Genomic DNA, 16,702 nt, shown 5'->3' on the forward strand with positions numbered 1-16,702 from the left:
GCATTTTGTTTAATACACCAAACCTTTGCCTGAACAGTCCTGTCAACTCTGTGTCCACAGATTTCATTCAGTATTGTACACATATAGGACAGTCCACAGTGAAGGGATACTCATATTAGCAAAATCTTTCCCAACAAATCAGAGACAATCATGGTATGAAGAGAGCGATCATGCACTGTAGATTCCATGTGTTATTTTAAGCATCTTCTGAAACACCACATTGAACTCAGGTTCTTGTATTTCATGAGTTACAAAGTCATTTTTTAAACAAATGTAGGAATTGAACTACAGTAGATGCAGCACATAATGAAACGGTCATTACCACAGCTCCCATTGGACCCCATATGTTTGTAGTACATACTACATATCTAATATGGAACAACTGGCCTAATGTTATACGATACCTCTCCATTCATTGCCTCTGCGTGTGAGAATTGTGTTTTATGACTGCTGAGCATTCCTTTCCTCTGTTAAATCTTCATTCAACTTGTGTGTAGATAGTGAGTATATGTTCACGGAGTGCGGTTGGGGGCTCAATGTCAGCATCCACATGTGCGTGTTCTTTGAGTGTTTGGTGTATTTGTGGCAGGAAGGAAATGCAGCAGGGGTTTGGGACCCACACAAGGTCTTGCTGTTCCTCAGGTCTCCAGTTCGTGCTAAGTGTAGGAATGTATAGCCCGAGGAGGAAGGCGTGGCTCCGAACACTCTCTCACTGTCCAGTGGCACCTGTTTTTCAGCTTAGCTTTCAGGCAGACAGATGAGAGAGCAATGGGAGACAGCGGGACATATTCGCCATGTTGTGAACACAAAACAGCTGTTACACAAACCCCTGTCATAAAAACAATACTTCTGGCGTAACAGTGAATCCTCCAGTTTGTCTTTCTTTCTGTTAAAGGAATAGTCACCCATTCTGGAAATAAGCTTATCTGCTTTCTGCCTGAGAGTTAGATGAGAAGATTGTTACCACACTTGTTAATGAGAGCAGTATCGACCTTATAACTCTCAGAAAGAAAGGAAACAAGCATTCATCCCCAAATGTCTACTTCAAGAAGTTGTTTGGCCTGAACCAACCAGTGTCACGTCAGAAAGTAATGTACAACACAAAGTATTGGGGGTGAGACGCATTATCTTAATGGAATTTATAACTTGATAAAAATTCACTTAGAGCTGAGTTCATTTCCAAACCTTTCTGGAAATGTATTAACAGTAAAAGGGGTACGTGACAGAGTAAATGATTTATTAAGGGTAAAAATGACATTAAAACATTTGCTGTACAATGGTGCACTCTCAGCAAGGTTTAATCATTAAAAAGGGAGTCACACCACGCAGCATTCCTTCCTCTTTCCGTAGAGACACTTTTGTTCAACGTGAACAATTCTGTGCAGAGGAGTCATAGGTAAAGAAAGAAATGTTTGACAAGAGGCTGGGTTTGATCTGGCTCTGTGCCCAGAGGACTGATAACCCTAAACATGAGCTCTCAGTATGAAAGATAGAGAAGGAATAAGCATCACAAAAATGCACATAACTGTACATTTGTTATAGAGAGTTTTAAGGGAGTGGGTGAGTGAGAGCTATCTCTCTGGAGAATACCACCAGGTTGATCTTTTAGCCAGAGCTCAATTAGCACAGGTTTTGTACCTCAGACCACACTAGTTTTTGGCTGTTACAATCACTAAAAAAGGTCAAGAGAGCATGACACCTAAGTTGAGATTTTCCCCTCCTCCCGTGGGACACATTAACTCAGAACTTGATACTTAACAAGCTTGTGAAGCCCACACTATCACTTGTCTGCAATGTTTACCAAAGGAGCAGTTATCTGTCTCTGGGACATAAACAGTCCCTTCTTTTAGAAAGGGCTGCATTACATTACATTTTTACAGGTACACAGCAACAAAATAAATATCGCTTGTTGCCACACTTTATTGTAGTTACAACGACAGTTTTATCCCTGTAGATGAAATATCATGAAAGGATGGAGAATGTTGGCTTACAATTGTCTCTGAAAGTCACATTACCACTTTGACAAACTGGATAATTATATGGCTATCTACATTCACTTAATCCAATTATTAACAGCCCCGTTATTCTTCACCTTGGATAATAGGTGAATAGATAGGGCAGTAAATCTGATGCATGGTGCTGTAACCAGGCCTAATGTAATCCGGCAGACAGGCCCTTGAATAATGACACAATCTGGTTGCAACTGACCAGCAAACACAACACTAGATTGCTCCTACATTGCTTGTCCTCCCTCCTGTGGTCAAGTGAGTTGCTTTGATTTACAATGCTCGTTATGAAGCCTCCTTCCTGCCTGCGCAGCGTATAGGCTTTCTGGCTGCCTGACCCCAAACTTCACTGGTCATCCCTGAGACCTTGTTTAAACACCCCGAGGATTTTGTTTCCTGCCATCTTTTAAACGGCTGTTTGCAGTGGATCTCCTGACGCCACATGGAGCCATTTGTGTATATGACTCGGCTTTCATGACCTGCAAACGAATGTTAGAACATAAAAGGATGGGTTTACATTGAAAGCACGTGTTGGTTTTCAACAGCCAAACCTGTGGTCCACGTCCTTGGTTTGTTGTGATTGTACTGAGGTTGGCAGATGGTTCAGATTTGATTGGTGAGGAAATTGCTGTAATGCTAATGAACTCATGAGATTGTAGATATAAAAATGTCTGTGTGTTCAGGTGATTGAGTTTTCTGACAAAGAAGCAGGAGATTGTAGTTGTGGATACTTTTTGTTGTTTATAATTCAGCAAGACTTTTCATGTTTTATAGAACGGTTGAAATGTATTTAAATGTAGTTTACATATCACCCCTCATCATTGTTAAAAATGATGCGTTAAAAACAACTCATTCTGGATTTGTGCTAAAGTGTGTGAAAACGGCCATGAATGCCGTTTGTGTGTTCAGCCTCCTCTCAAGCCAGCGTGTGAATTCACACAGACTCTCTCTACCCAGCATGTGAATACAGAGCCCAGCCCTTTGTCTCCTTCGGCAAGCGGAGCTGTACACTACAGACCTGCACTTTTTCCACTCAATTGAATAGCCCTCTCAGATCATTAAATGTCCATTCATTAGTTGGGGACACTGGCAGGGACTTAGCAATAAGGCAAACACAGGGAGAGGAAACTGTCCCTCACACTGTGGTCTGAGACACTTTGGGTGGCTTTGTGCCTCACGTATAGCACCATGATAAAAAAGCTTTGTGGAGTATAGGTAGCTGGGGTTTTCACATGATCATGCAAAAGCTTTCATTTCATTTATAGTGTTTTTGTAAATTAAGAAATAATATCTACTGAAAGATGGTTCCCCACCTTTTTCTGACTGCCCTGTCAGATGAACCTAAGTGCCCTGTTTTACCCATTCTTTTCAGCAATTTCAACTATTTACAAAATACTTTTAGAAGAAGAAGAAAACAGACGGGTAGCATAGACCCCACGCGACTCTCACGAACAGTTTCCCAATATATGAAATAGTTACATTTTTTCACGGCCACATGCACTAACATGCACAGACATGCACACGGGGCCATACCGGCTATCAAAACAAAGAACAGAGAAGCTCGGATTACAGCACACACAGAGTGACTTCCTTCTCTGTTCAGGACACCATTACTCCACTATATCTGTATATAGCCAATGTTACTAGTGTTACTACTAATAAGCTATATTACTGTTCTAATTTTAACTGTTTATCCATTATTTTATGCTAACCCTTTGACTCCATATCCATTACTTTTAAATGGCTTTTATTACTTTTTGTAACTTTCAGTTTGTGTTGATTCCAGCTGTGTTTTTACCACACCGGCTGTCATAAAGGTCTTTTCTTTATGGTGCTGTATTGTCCACTAGATATTACTGAGTTAGCGTTACAGGGAGGTCGTAGAATTGCGATTTGACAGAACATCATTAATTTACAGTCGTAGAATACGTTCCAATTCATGAGCTAAACCGGGTGAAGCTATCCCTGTCACTGTGTCACGAGCCAAACAATTTTCAAAATTTTGTTGTAGCAACCAACATAATAATAACTTAGATTTATATAGTGCATTTCATAAAACCCAAAGATGCTTTACACAAGCACAGGGGGACAAGGGAACAGAAAATACTAGGCCAACACATACACGGACTAAAAGGAATAAAGGTTTCCGCGCTAAATGGAAAGGGTATGTAATATAATGTCAGCTTCTGACGTGTAACCGCATTGCTCAATCTAAAGTTTTTTTTATGAATGAAATAGTCAAATTACACACCTGAGAGTCAATTTGGGATTGATTTTGAATCATTTACAGTCCTGTAATTGTCTCCATCTGTTGTCTTTCACTTTCCCTTTTAGCTTTTAGTTCTTTGTTTATTTTCTTTTCTGTGATGGCCCTGCCCCAGTATTAGCCATAACTACAGGAGAAAACTTCTGAATTAAAATAAAAAACAATTCTGCTTTAATGAAGAAAGATCCTGCTACCTTTTACCTGTATACTCACTAACACAGGCTTTCTGTGATCCGTCATAACGCGTGCTCTGTAGCGTTGTCTACCTGCCAGAAATCATTTTGTGACTTTGCAGGTAAAATCAAACTAAAGGCATTAATAAAAACTACATTAAATAGTGCTCTTTTCATTGTTAGTCTTGTTTGCTGTTACAGGTCATTTATGATCTTTAGATACAAAATGACCTAGTTTCAGTAACATTTAAAAGTTACATACAGTAACTTTAAACTAATTTCAACTCTTTCAAGTTCTCTGCTGGCTTTTCTCTGCTGCCTTACTTGCTAACTATTTTTTTATACATTCTCAACACCTGGTGTACTATAATAACAGCCGACTTAATATGTGGATTTCTTTTTTATTAAAAAAGTAATTTCTTACAAATCAGTCAAGCTACTCCACAATCTGTCAGCATACCCCCAAGGAACTAGCCTTTGAGGTAGACTACTCCTGGCTGGGAATTACGGCCCCAGGCACTGCAGTCGCTGGTTTATATCTCTTGTTTCCCGGACTAGACTTTGTGTTGTCATCACTTCCCTGAGACCAGATCCAGTACAAAAACCTACACAGGAGCCAAGGGAGAGGAGGTAGAAGAGAGGGCACTCTCCTCCTGAGCCCAAATATTTATGTGGAAACTTACTCATGGTCAGATGGATTAGAGTGACTGTAGACTAACACACTTTGTTTCAACCTGACTTAACAACCTGATTGACTCACGCTGCCATGTTTGATTTATGAACTACGACTGCAATTCTTTAAAAAGAAATGAGAAACCATGGTGGAGTTTTTTTGTGTAAGCTGAGGAGGAAAAATGGGAACTCCCAAAATCTACTGTGCTCAGGCATGCCTAGAGAAATGACAGCTTTCTACTCTGTGTTAACAAGCCCTACAAATAATTAGGTGGATGTTTTACACAACACCTTTCTGTGATTTTCTTGCCTACAATAGATAATCAGTCGAAGGCATTTGAGTACATTTGTTCTGGGCATTTGAATTTGGGTAACACCTACGCAAATGTGCTGGATGTCAGGACCTTGCAGGACCATCCTAAACCACTGTTTATAACCACTATATCTAACCACTATAATAAGCAGTTTAGGATCAACTGGAATGCCTTCTTTTTTACATGTTTCTACACTGTACACTTGTTTAATCTTACACTTTGACAAATCGTTTCGGTTGTTAAAAAGTGGTTGTTAAAGCCACTTCTCTTGTCACCTACCGTGACAATTTTGACAAGACTTTGATGAGGCTGCATTTCTGTAGCCTTCATAGAAAGCAACATGGAGGACAAACCATGCTAGAAACACCAGAAAATGGTTTTTATTGTGTTGAGAAAACTGGTGTCATCCTGCCTGCAGATTTAATCAGCAGACAGACAGTTTCATCTAGTCCTAAATGCATTTCAGTCTAAGCCAAAACAAACATGCTTGGATCAGGGTGGAGCTTCCTGTGAGAATCCTGGGAGAGGGCATCTCAACCCAGCAGACTCAAGGAGAGCGTGGCTGTAACCAAGGCTACATATTCACCGATAAGCACCAAAAGAGATATTCACAAAGGGGTGAAGGGTCAAGATGAACTGTGGCCCAGTGGGGACTTAGTGAGAGTCATGGGAGACGGAGACAATTGCAAATATTGTGGTTTAAATATGTATCACTGGAATGTAATGTTTTGAAGTTTGATAAAGCAAAAGGCTTTAAACTGTAAATAAAAATATATTCTCTCTCCAATAAACATACTATTGTCTTGGGCATTCCCCTGGCTTGTGGCCAACTCAAAGAGTGGCCTCAGTGAATACATAAGTTCAAGTGCAGGGAGGTAGTAATCAAATAAGTCTCACTCTTTCTTTTGAATACTCCCTGAACAGCTGTTTCTACAGGCCGCTCTCACTCGTGCACTCTTGGCGAAGTGGAGCCGGAGAATAGATGCATTCTTGTCAGTGAAGCTGGGGTTGCCAGGATCGGGACACTTGTACAGATGCCTCTGTGCAACGTCTGGTGTTTGTGCCAGCTGAGTGGAAAAGATGGAGAGGACTCTTGGGGCGTCATGGATGGAGTGAGGAGTAAAGGATGGCAAATCTGGAGGAGGAAAATATGTTGTACAGCTCAAGAAAACCTAGAATAAAGAAAATATAGGGAGGATGCATCAGGCCCTGATGGGGACACCTTGTCTTTTTATGTATATAACCCACTTATGGGTTGTTAGGCTGCCATTGTCCAGCTCACTGTGTCTGGCTCTGCTCACCGCTGAGTTGGACCCGACTGGCCAATTAGCGCAGTGCACTGTTGCACATACTGATTGACATGGAATGCTGTCCGGGTCAGAGGCCTGTTGTCCAGGAGGTTGTTTATTTACATCCCAGAATCCCAGAAGCTCACAGAGAGGCCTGATTTTCCAATTATCCGAAAACTTTACCTTTTTCACCATTATTCCATTACTTTAAGCAAATTGTTATAATTGTATTCAAGCTAACTGTTTCAGTTGTTTATTCATTACTTAGAGCTAATTATTTCAAATGTACAGCAATACCTTTAGCTACCTATTTAAACTATTTATCTCTTAGAGATTTCATTTAACCATCACTTCTAGCCGTTTCAATTTCTCTGCACCCTACCTAACTAATTTGCATGCATTATTAGTCTCAGCACATTACTGTTGTGTACACATTGTGTCATAAAATACATTTACTAATTATTTTGTTAGTTTGTTATTGTGACATTTTGTTTGGAATCATTCATCACTATTTTGTTAAAGCACAATATATAGCACAGTATCATCATATTCTCAAATTAAACTGAGATGTGACAGTTCATAATATGGAATTGCTCAACTCTAACTTCACTAATTAACTTATTTCTCGGTTCCATATTATGTAAGATGTACACATGAGAACATATTTCTATGATTTAAGCATGAGATGTGGCTTGTGTACCAAATAGCTAAATGGACAACAAGAGCTGATGCTAATTAAAAAAAAAAAAAGAGTCACATTAAAGATTACCTATACCAGGGCTCAAGTGAAGGAAGTGTGTTAACAGGCTGAGCGTGACAACAGAGAGTGTCATTAATGCTCCATTAAAAGCAGCAGTTGACCCACTCTGTTTTTCAGTGTGGTGGAGGCAGGCCTGCAGGGAAGCTTTTAGCTTTAAAAGGTGTTCTGGATATGTTTTTGTGTTTTGGGGAAAGTACCTGCCCTTTAACATCTGGCCACATATGTCTTCTATTAACTTCTTGACTCCTTTGGCAGCTGTGGACCTCTGGGAACACATTACTCCGGCCTTACCTAGGCTCCTTCCTCTAGTGAACAACACACACACACAAACACACACACACAGCACTGGTGTAAAGAAGCCTGAGAACAGTGAGGTCTCGATTCCAGCTTGGCCAACTTACAACACCGCTGGGAGGCTGGAACGATCATTTGTTCCAGAGAAATCCCAGATCAAGTTGAGTATTTTTAGTTCTGAGGGATGGGAGAGGGAGAGGGAGCCGTTTGCCAGTTTCAGCAGTGGAAGCCAATTACTGTACTGTTTTCTGATGGGTTTCACTCTGTGCTAATATTAAGTCAGTGTGATAATGCATTTCGCAGATTGTGTACTTCATAGAAATCTGGAAACTTTTGGAAGAAAGACTGAAAAGTGTTCACTCGTGAAAGAGGAGTAGAAATAAAAGAGCATCAGGTGATTTTCCCTGTCTGCACACGCAGATCTTCATCACGCAGATGGCTCGCCGTCCTTGACTCATTGCTATTTTCTCTTTTTATCTCTAATCAGGACTGAGGAAGGAGGGAGAGCGAGTGAAGAGGAGAGAAAGAGAGAGTTAGCAGTTAATAGACATCCCCAGATCTCCCACTCAGGAGTAGGCCCTGACTCCCTCTCTTTGAACGAGCCAACCATTCACTCTGATCAGCACAAACTAGCCGGCAGCGCTTTATTATCTCAAGGAGTTCCACCCTGCTGCCTTGAAGTTTTCAAAGGGAGATGAAATTGCGTTGATGGTTGCGGGGGCGTAGGAAGCAATGAGCGGAGTTTGTTTTTGTGGTGTCACCGTCCCCCACCTAATTAAAGTGTAAACATCCTCTGCAGTGTAGGTGTATGATTGTGGGATTATGTGCACATTACTGCACTGATGGGGATCCCTTTGAGTTGTGTGTAGGGGGTTAGATACAGCACTGTTCTGCTATAGAAGTATTTATAGAGCAAACAGGTAGTAGGTGTATACATAATATATGTTTCCCCTTGTTAGTCTTGCAAGTGCATGGCATATTTAATGTTAGGAACAATCAGCTTTTCACAACATCTGTATTCCTATACATATTTTCATATAACTTGCATATCTCTCATGCTTTCAAAAACATTTGAGCCTGAGATAACAGAGAGAGAAATATTTGTCTGAAGGCCTTCGTTATGCTCTGTACAGTCTGAGGGAGAATCAATTTGTTACGGAATGCTGAACTTGGCATGTCAAAATGAAAAAAAACAAGGAGAGATACAGAGCAAGGTACATATTGTACTTGAAATGTTTTGAGAACCACAGCCACTGTCATCCTATCAAGGTCCTGAGAAAAGCCCTCTGATTCTCCCTCATACGTCATGTCTGAGGGTCACTACCATTAGTGTTTCTAATGGGCTCCCTAAATCACACTGAAAATGGCTTCATTTGTAATATACAGTACAAAAGGTAGTTTTTTTGTTTTGTTTTGACCTCAACAGACCAAACCCTAGTTAGTTAGTAATTGCTGTGGTTTCTCTGGGCAAGGTCTGAGCTTTTGTCCTGTGTTGGAACCAAGCCAGCTGTTCCACTTTTACACATTGCATTAGAATAGTACAAAACATGCCCTGAAAGCTGTCTCGTGTTACTGTGTTGTGAGGGTTTGATTGGTTGACTCACTGAGAAGTGCAGAGAGTTCATTTGACAGCGTGCAGGATAGATTTTCACCAAAAGATAAATTACATAATTCTCTGACAGAAAGAAAATGATTTGAGCTGAGGACTTGAGACTGATGCACTTGTACACAGTTTGCCACTTGAGAGTATCTTCACTGTCTGGTGTCTAGGATTACATTTAGGGATCAAAGACAAACACCAAGTTTGCTGATTAGAGGTCTGTTCTCTGCAATTTCATACATTTACGGGTGTAACCTGCCTGCAACACCTTTAAGTGTAGTTCATATAATTCCCTAAACCTTGCCTACATGAGAGTTCGTCTGTAGGCATAATAGTAGAATTCTTCTTTTTGTATTAATATGCAGTTTATTAAATCTCATAAAAACTGCAAGTCAATGCCACACCAAGTGTCTATAAGGACCTTACAGGTCCATGTAAGGTCCATGTAATTTTAGTTCCTGGCCTACCCTGAGGCCTTTCAGAAAAAAAGGTCCCATGGCATGAAGTTTTCACTTTATGAGGTTTTCTAACATTAATATGCGTTCCCCCAGCCTGCCTATGGTCCCCCGGTGGCTAGAAATGGTGATAGGTGTAAACCGAGCCCTAGGTATCCTGCTCTGCCTTTGAGAAAATGAAAGGTCAGATGGGCTGATCTAGAATCTTGCTCCTTATGAGGTCATAAAGGGTAAAGTTACCTCCCTTTTCTCTGCTATGCCCGCTCAGAGAATATGGCCCACCCATTAGGGAGAGACATCACATTTATACCCCAAGCCTCCACCTTCCCCCCTCCTCATAGCTACAGACTCAGAAATGGCACATGAGTTTTTCCACTGCATGGTATCTACTTGATTTGCCTTTACCCGCCTTTTTTTGATTTCCATTATGGAAAAAAAAACTGCATAATTTATCAATAGGTTTTTTTGTTGCTGTTGCTGCGTCCAGGTTCATTAGAAACTAATTTGCCTTCTTTCTGTGGCAACACGCCTAGAATCAAAAACAACACACGTTCGACGTTCTAAGTGTGTGTGTCGCGTGAAGTTACGGCAGTTTCCTGCTATGACAACCAGGCACGGCTTGTCTCACGCATGAGGCGGTACTAATCTGCTATGGAAAAAGGAGGCCAGGGCACCCCGGTCGAGGCGAGGTGAGTCGAGCAGGTACCATTAATGGAACAACGCTCAGGGACTGGCTCTAGTGGCTGTAATTCTACACCAAGATGGGATTTTGGGAAAGAGACTTCAGATATGGTATTAGGGGAGCACTAAGGTCTATATAAAAGCATCCAAAGAGCACCTTGACATAGCACCTTTAACTTATAATCCATGTAAAAAGTCCAATATTTGATCTTAACACCATTCAAAACCTAAGAGGGGTCTGGTGTTGATACCAGCAGACATAACATCAAACTATCACAAAGTATACATTAATATTATTTCATATATTTTCAAAAAATTTTTAATTTGCCAGGTTCCTCCAGTGATGAGGGAGGTGTGTGTTTGTGTGTGTGTGTCTGTGTGTGTGTGTGTGTGTGTGTGTGTGTGTTTGCGTGTGTGTGTGTGTGTGTGTGTGTGTGTGTGTGTGTGTGTGTGTGTGTGTGTGTGTGTACAGTCTTTTGACAGCAGTGGGTGTATGTAAGACATGTGCACCATCTACTGGATGTTTTGTGATACTACAATATTATGACCATTTCACAATAAAACAGTAACTTATTTACTCTTAGGGCTGCTCGACTACGAAAAAAATCTTAATCACAATGTTTTGGTCAATGTTGAAATCACAAATATTCAACACAATTACTTAAACCTTTGGAGGGATGTTGCTGTAACATTTTCCTTAATACTTTTTTTTTTTTTTTCTTTTTTTTTTGCATCCCCCTTCTCAGAACACAAGACAAAACAAAAGTTTACTTGCAAAATGTAATGTGCAAAACAATCATTTTCTCGATTACAATGATTTTGTGAGCCAAAATCGAAAATCAAATCATGATAAAAATTCGATCGATTCCTATTGGCTGTTTATAAGACTTGCAGGTCTGACGATACTTTGGTAGAGTGCTCCTTGGTGACAGTGGCTTTTCTAGAAATAGTAAATATAAAGAACTTTGTTATATTACATGTTTTGTGCTCTAAGTGCAGTATATTGACTAAATGTTCCTTATCTAGTGTCAAATAATCTACATCATCATTATACAATCTTCCACTGCTGTGTTGCAATGGTTTCAAGTTTGAGACTCGAATGCGTGATGAAATCACAGATTATGTTCTCCAAAAAAAATGATCGACTCAAGACATGCACTGTCTTTCTCAGACATGTTTAATATGCCGTAATGTCTGTTTCTATATGTAAAATAACACTTTCATCAAACATGTTCAACTGCCTAAAACCATGTGTAAGCATTTTTTTGCCAGAGAAAAGATGGGATCAGATGTCCTCGTCTATTCCTTATTTGACTGTTTCTGCTGTAAATAGAAACAGACGTGTTGAAAACAATGGGACAATATTTAATTTCTGTCTGTATCACAACATTAAACTATTGCTCATTAGCCTTGAAGGTCATATACATACAGTGCAAGGGTACATTTGGGTTGTCCAGGGAAACAGTAATGCTGGGAAGTTAATTGAAAGACAAAACTCTTCCCTGCAGCAAATACATGTGTACAGCCACACAACACAGGACTCAAAAAGCCTTTGTCTGTGCTTCAAGTTCTCTTGGAATTTATTTTGATGAATGAAATAAATAAAAAAAGCAAGAGAGGAAATGTGCCTCAACAGGCCTGGAATAGCACTGGATGCAACACAAGAGAGGTTTACTTTTGTTTTGGGTTAGATTGTGTGCATTATGCTCTTATGTTTCGATTTGCATTTACAGTGAGTGGAAACCTGTTTACCAAAAAAGCAGACTTTAATTTAGGCAAATAGAGGTAATCTGTGAACTCCCACGGTCTATTTTTGAGTATATTAAAGGTGTCATCTTTTTGGTTTTCTTCATTTGAATATTTGTGATTTTGAAATAAGTATTCAGTATATCTGGGTTGCTATAGTCCCTGCAAGAAGTAAGTGGGTTTCAAAAAAGTGTGATTTGGGTGAACTGGCCCTTTAAAACTTCACGCCAGTGCTACAGAAACGTACCAAAAGAGGGCAGCAGTTTATCAGACATGAGGGGCCACAGAGAGAAAAACATCTCACATCAAAAGCGCCAATAAAAACTTGATATTGTGGTCGGTGAAAATGTTAATTTAACAATAGGAGATATTGTCAGTGGCCGATTAAACGAAGTTTGTGCATCTCCATCATTGCGAAGCTGCATTTGTTTAGTTTATAGTCAAAAAACTGCAGTTCTGTGTGTGCATGAACACAGCAGGGGGCGCTGGGCGCCGTGCTTCATGCTGACAGCAGATGAGCTGCAGAAAAAGTGGACAGAGTGAAAATGTGTCCGTTTAAATTACAAGCAAAAACATTTATTTTTATTTTTCTTCAACAAAACATTCTCCAAAATAAATAAAAATTAAACCATTTACTGCTGTGAGGTAGTAGTAGTAGAAGTGGGTTAAACACACGACACACAAACACATACAGACACACAGACACACACACACACACACACACACACGTACACACAGTGAAGAGGAATTTACCTGGAGGCAATATCAGTTGAACGAGTCTTTTACCTATCTCTTCCATCTCTTTTACGTAAAGTTCACTGTCCCCCAACTCCTTTGAATGACAATAAGAGTCTGTGGGACGCTGGCTGACAGCCTTTCAATGGGCTGAATAAAGTGGGATCTCTAGGCACTGTTAAGAAAACATTGCATAAACATTAAGGAGACGGTCTGGCTGCAGGATTAGGCTTCTTTTTTTTTTTTTTTTAGAAAGAGTTTGGGCAGCTATTGTATCATCTTGGTGCTTGTCTATAGATGATGCCGTTGGTGAGAAAAAAAACTGGACCTATAGGTTGTTGTGTTTTTCACAGACCTTTCACAGACGGTCCCTGAAGGCCTACATAGCTGGATGCTCACTCAGTGTACATGTAAATGCAAATCAACAAGTAAAAAACTAAAATAACAACAAACAAATACACTCCGGGCATTGAGGTATGCGTGTATAGGCGCTTTTGGCTGAAGGCTGGGTTTCACCGCGACTTCGCCTGGAGCGCAAGATGGGGGGAGCCAATAGAGCCAATGGGAAGACAGCTTCCAGTCCAGCTCTTTATAACTCTGTGTCACAGGGGCAGAGCGATGCCACAACCAAGTAACTGCAGCTGGGAGAGTTTCACTGGACTATAAGCTCTCCAACGCCGTTCAAATAGCGCGCACACACCAATTCTTTTATTGCGATTTTGCTAGTGGCACTCCACAACAAAAAGACTCCACCAGTGGACTTTCTCTACTCTGGAGGGTTGCTTCCACCATGAGCGTCGGACAGACGTATGAGAAGAAGATTGCGAGTATTTTGACCGATCTACCAGGATCTATGAGTTGCCACCCGAGCTCCAAGGACTCTCCTACTCTCCCCGAGTCTTCGGTGACAGACATGGGCTACTACAGCGGACAGACGGGACCGAGTCATCACGAATATTATCAGAGTCAAGCGTACGGACAGCCCATGAACTCTTACCACCATCAATTTAATCTGAACGGAATGGGAGCTGCTGGAGCGTACGCGACCAAATCTGAATACCCGTACTCAAATGGCTACAGACACATCGTAAATTACAACAGAGATCACCTGCAGGCCTCGCCTCCTTGCTCAGGTAAATAGCTGATATAAGCATTGGTTGTTTTAACGCGGCCGTGTTTACCTCCAGCGTGCGTAATGTCTTCTGCGCGCTAAGGTCAAGTCGCTTGTTCGGGCTGAGATAGTCTTGTAAAAGAGCCCTGGTTGTACATTAAATCATATCGTCCTACTAGCTATAATTCTCAGGTATTATTATCTCAATTCAATGTATCACCTGTTATTATTTTTAAGTTTCCTTTAGTTTTTTGCAAAAATATATCTCGTAATACGAGACACCAAATACGCAGTGCTGTTAAATTACATACTTTCTTTAAGTTTTATGTCCCCCAAACATGTGTTACCTCACAAGGTCATATGATATTCACTTGCACGTGTACTACTGATTTATTATGTAGGCTATTTGCTCAGTGGCCTATTTTAATATCGTGTTTTAACCGCCGAGCTGGAAACGAGCCAGCCATCGATAGCTGTCCGTGAAACAATGATGGTTTGATTAAAGCTAATAATATTCACGCCATCGGTTTTAATATGTTACCACTGGCAGCCATATTTGAAAATTTAACTAAATTAAACGATTCCATCTGCGTGATGTAGCCTAGTTTGGATTTTTGTGGTATTTGCCTTTGAAGTTGCCATATTTTCTTTTTACTGTAAAGACATTTTGCCACACTAATATGACAAAATAGTCCTAAGTATAACATGTTTGTGTTTTAACGCAGGCAATTCATCATAACATCATTTTGTAATGGTTTAATTTCATTACGCTTCATGTTTATGGATGTTCAAACTTTTTCTTGTTGGTCTATTTCATTAAAAAAGTGTAGTTGACATTTTTTTTGTTTTTTTTAGTGAAAGAAGAGCCAGAGCCTGAGGTCCGCATGGTGAATGGAAAACCCAAAAAGATCCGCAAGCCGAGGACGATCTACTCCAGCTACCAGCTCGCCGCCCTGCAGAGGCGCTTCCAGAAGGCACAGTACCTCGCGCTGCCCGAGAGAGCGGAGCTGGCGGCGCAGCTGGGCCTCACTCAGACACAGGTAAGCTGCTTGACCCTGTGGAACACCTCATATTTTCTAACTGATCAATTCTTGTAGAGTCATGTGCGTCAGAGCTTCCCAAATACGGCCAACAATTTGCTTTGTAATTATCCATGGATGCGTAATTACCCACAGCAGACACTGGAAAGCTTTATTTAGATAAAGTAAAAATTAAAATTAAAAAAAGCTATATTTTCACAGCCAAATTCTGCAAAACGTGTGTTTATATGCAGATAACATTTATAAAAATAAAAAAAATGTTTGAATGTTACAGCACTTTTTCTTTTAGAAATGCAGTTCGGTTGCATTGTAATTAATGTTCGCCCTCTTATTCTCCAAGGTTAAGATCTGGTTCCAGAACCGGAGGTCCAAGTTCAAGAAACTGTACAAGAACGGCGAGGTTCCCCTGGAGCACAGTCCCAACGCCAGCGACTCCATGGCCTGCAACTCCCCGCCCTCCCCCGCGGTCTGGGAGAACAGCACCCCCCAGAACACCCCGATCAGCAGACCTCAGGTCCCGCAGCAGACGCACAGCTCGTCGCCGCCATACCTGGAGGATTATAACAACCACTGGTACCAGCAGGGATCACACCTACATCACCCGGGCACCGTGCACCACCCAGTCCCGCAGCCCAGTGTGGGAGCTGTTTATTGACAATGACTCAGGAGCAGATCTTTCTCTTCAAACGAGGTCTCTTCACAATGACTGCAGAGCGAAGCGGACTGGACCCGGAGCAGACCGGAAGTGAAACATTGGTTTTGGTTGTTTTGTTTTTTTTGGATGATCAAGAAGGTTTCAGAACTGGGGTTCCATTCACAAAGCACATGAGGGATTTCCAATCACTTGTGGCAGCATATTTAACGGACATCTGGCGTGTGTGCTTTTTTTTAAAAATTATTTATCGCTTTTGTTGTAGGCCTACTCCTTTCACTCCTTTTTGTAAATTAATATGCAGTTGTTTTTTTAAACCAGCAGCCTGACCACAAACCAAATATTGACAAAAATGTGCAGTTGATCCAAGCTGCATTTAAATCATCCATGTGGGTTTGTAGAGAGCGCGTCAAAAAAAGAACTCAGGTCATATTTATATGTATTTGTACAAAACGTCGAAGGCTGTAAATACGTGTTTATATGCAGAACCACTATGCTATGTGTTTAAAACGGAACAACTGCACCGTGGTGCTTTCAAAATCATTCTCATGTTCATGTAATTAGTCCACTTGTTGCCTTCATGTCAATTGAATAAAGGTGTTAATTGTACGCTGTGTGTGTAGCCCCTTTATCAACAGACTGATGCCCAGTCGCCTTTTTTCTTTTTAGATTTAGGACTATAAATCTAATGTATAAGGTCTATAAGGTGCACAGTCATCAGTGGAACTTATTTGGGGGGAAAATGAATTAAATCCCAATTTAGGTCACTTTGAATTACTTGGTCAAAGGGTGCTCGCACTGGAAGCATGTTCGTTCAGAATTAGCTGTTACAAAACACTTAATATTATTATCCACGCATCTTTAGGTTTAAATAATTAGGCTATTAATCCGCTTGAAATACATTTGTA

The 16,702-nt window shown here is 40.7% G+C and overlaps 1 protein-coding gene across 1 annotated transcript; it reads left to right on the forward strand.

The window, feature by feature from the left end:
* The first annotated feature begins 13,596 nt into the window (after positions 1–13,596).
* Positions 13,597–16,403, forward strand: dlx3b (distal-less homeobox 3b). Its single transcript, XM_034861050.1, has 3 exons — positions 13,597–14,124; positions 14,958–15,142; positions 15,483–16,403. The coding sequence occupies exons 1-3, from the start codon at positions 13,782–13,784 to the stop codon at positions 15,795–15,797; spliced, it is 843 nt and encodes a 280-aa protein (XP_034716941.1). The 5' UTR covers positions 13,597–13,781; the 3' UTR covers positions 15,798–16,403.
* Positions 16,404–16,702: the final 299 nt, after the last annotated feature.

The sequence above is a fragment of the Etheostoma cragini genome, chromosome 21, assembly GCF_013103735.1.
Source record: "Etheostoma cragini isolate CJK2018 chromosome 21, CSU_Ecrag_1.0, whole genome shotgun sequence".
Taxonomy (NCBI): Eukaryota; Metazoa; Chordata; class Actinopteri; order Perciformes; family Percidae; genus Etheostoma; species Etheostoma cragini.

What these genes read in the sequence shown, in the direction of transcription:
- dlx3b (XM_034861050.1), top strand. Translation starts at nt 13,782, where the DNA reads ATGAGCGTCGGACAGACGTATGAGAAGAAGATTGCGAGTATTTTGACC. An exon ending in GGCCTCGCCTCCTTGCTCAG is followed by an intron (nt 14,125 to 14,957) that starts GTAAATAGCTGA and finishes TGTTTTTTTTAG; the next exon opens with TGAAAGAAGAGCCAGAGCCT. An exon ending in TGGGCCTCACTCAGACACAG is followed by an intron (nt 15,143 to 15,482) that starts GTAAGCTGCTTG and finishes TTATTCTCCAAG; the next exon opens with GTTAAGATCTGGTTCCAGAA.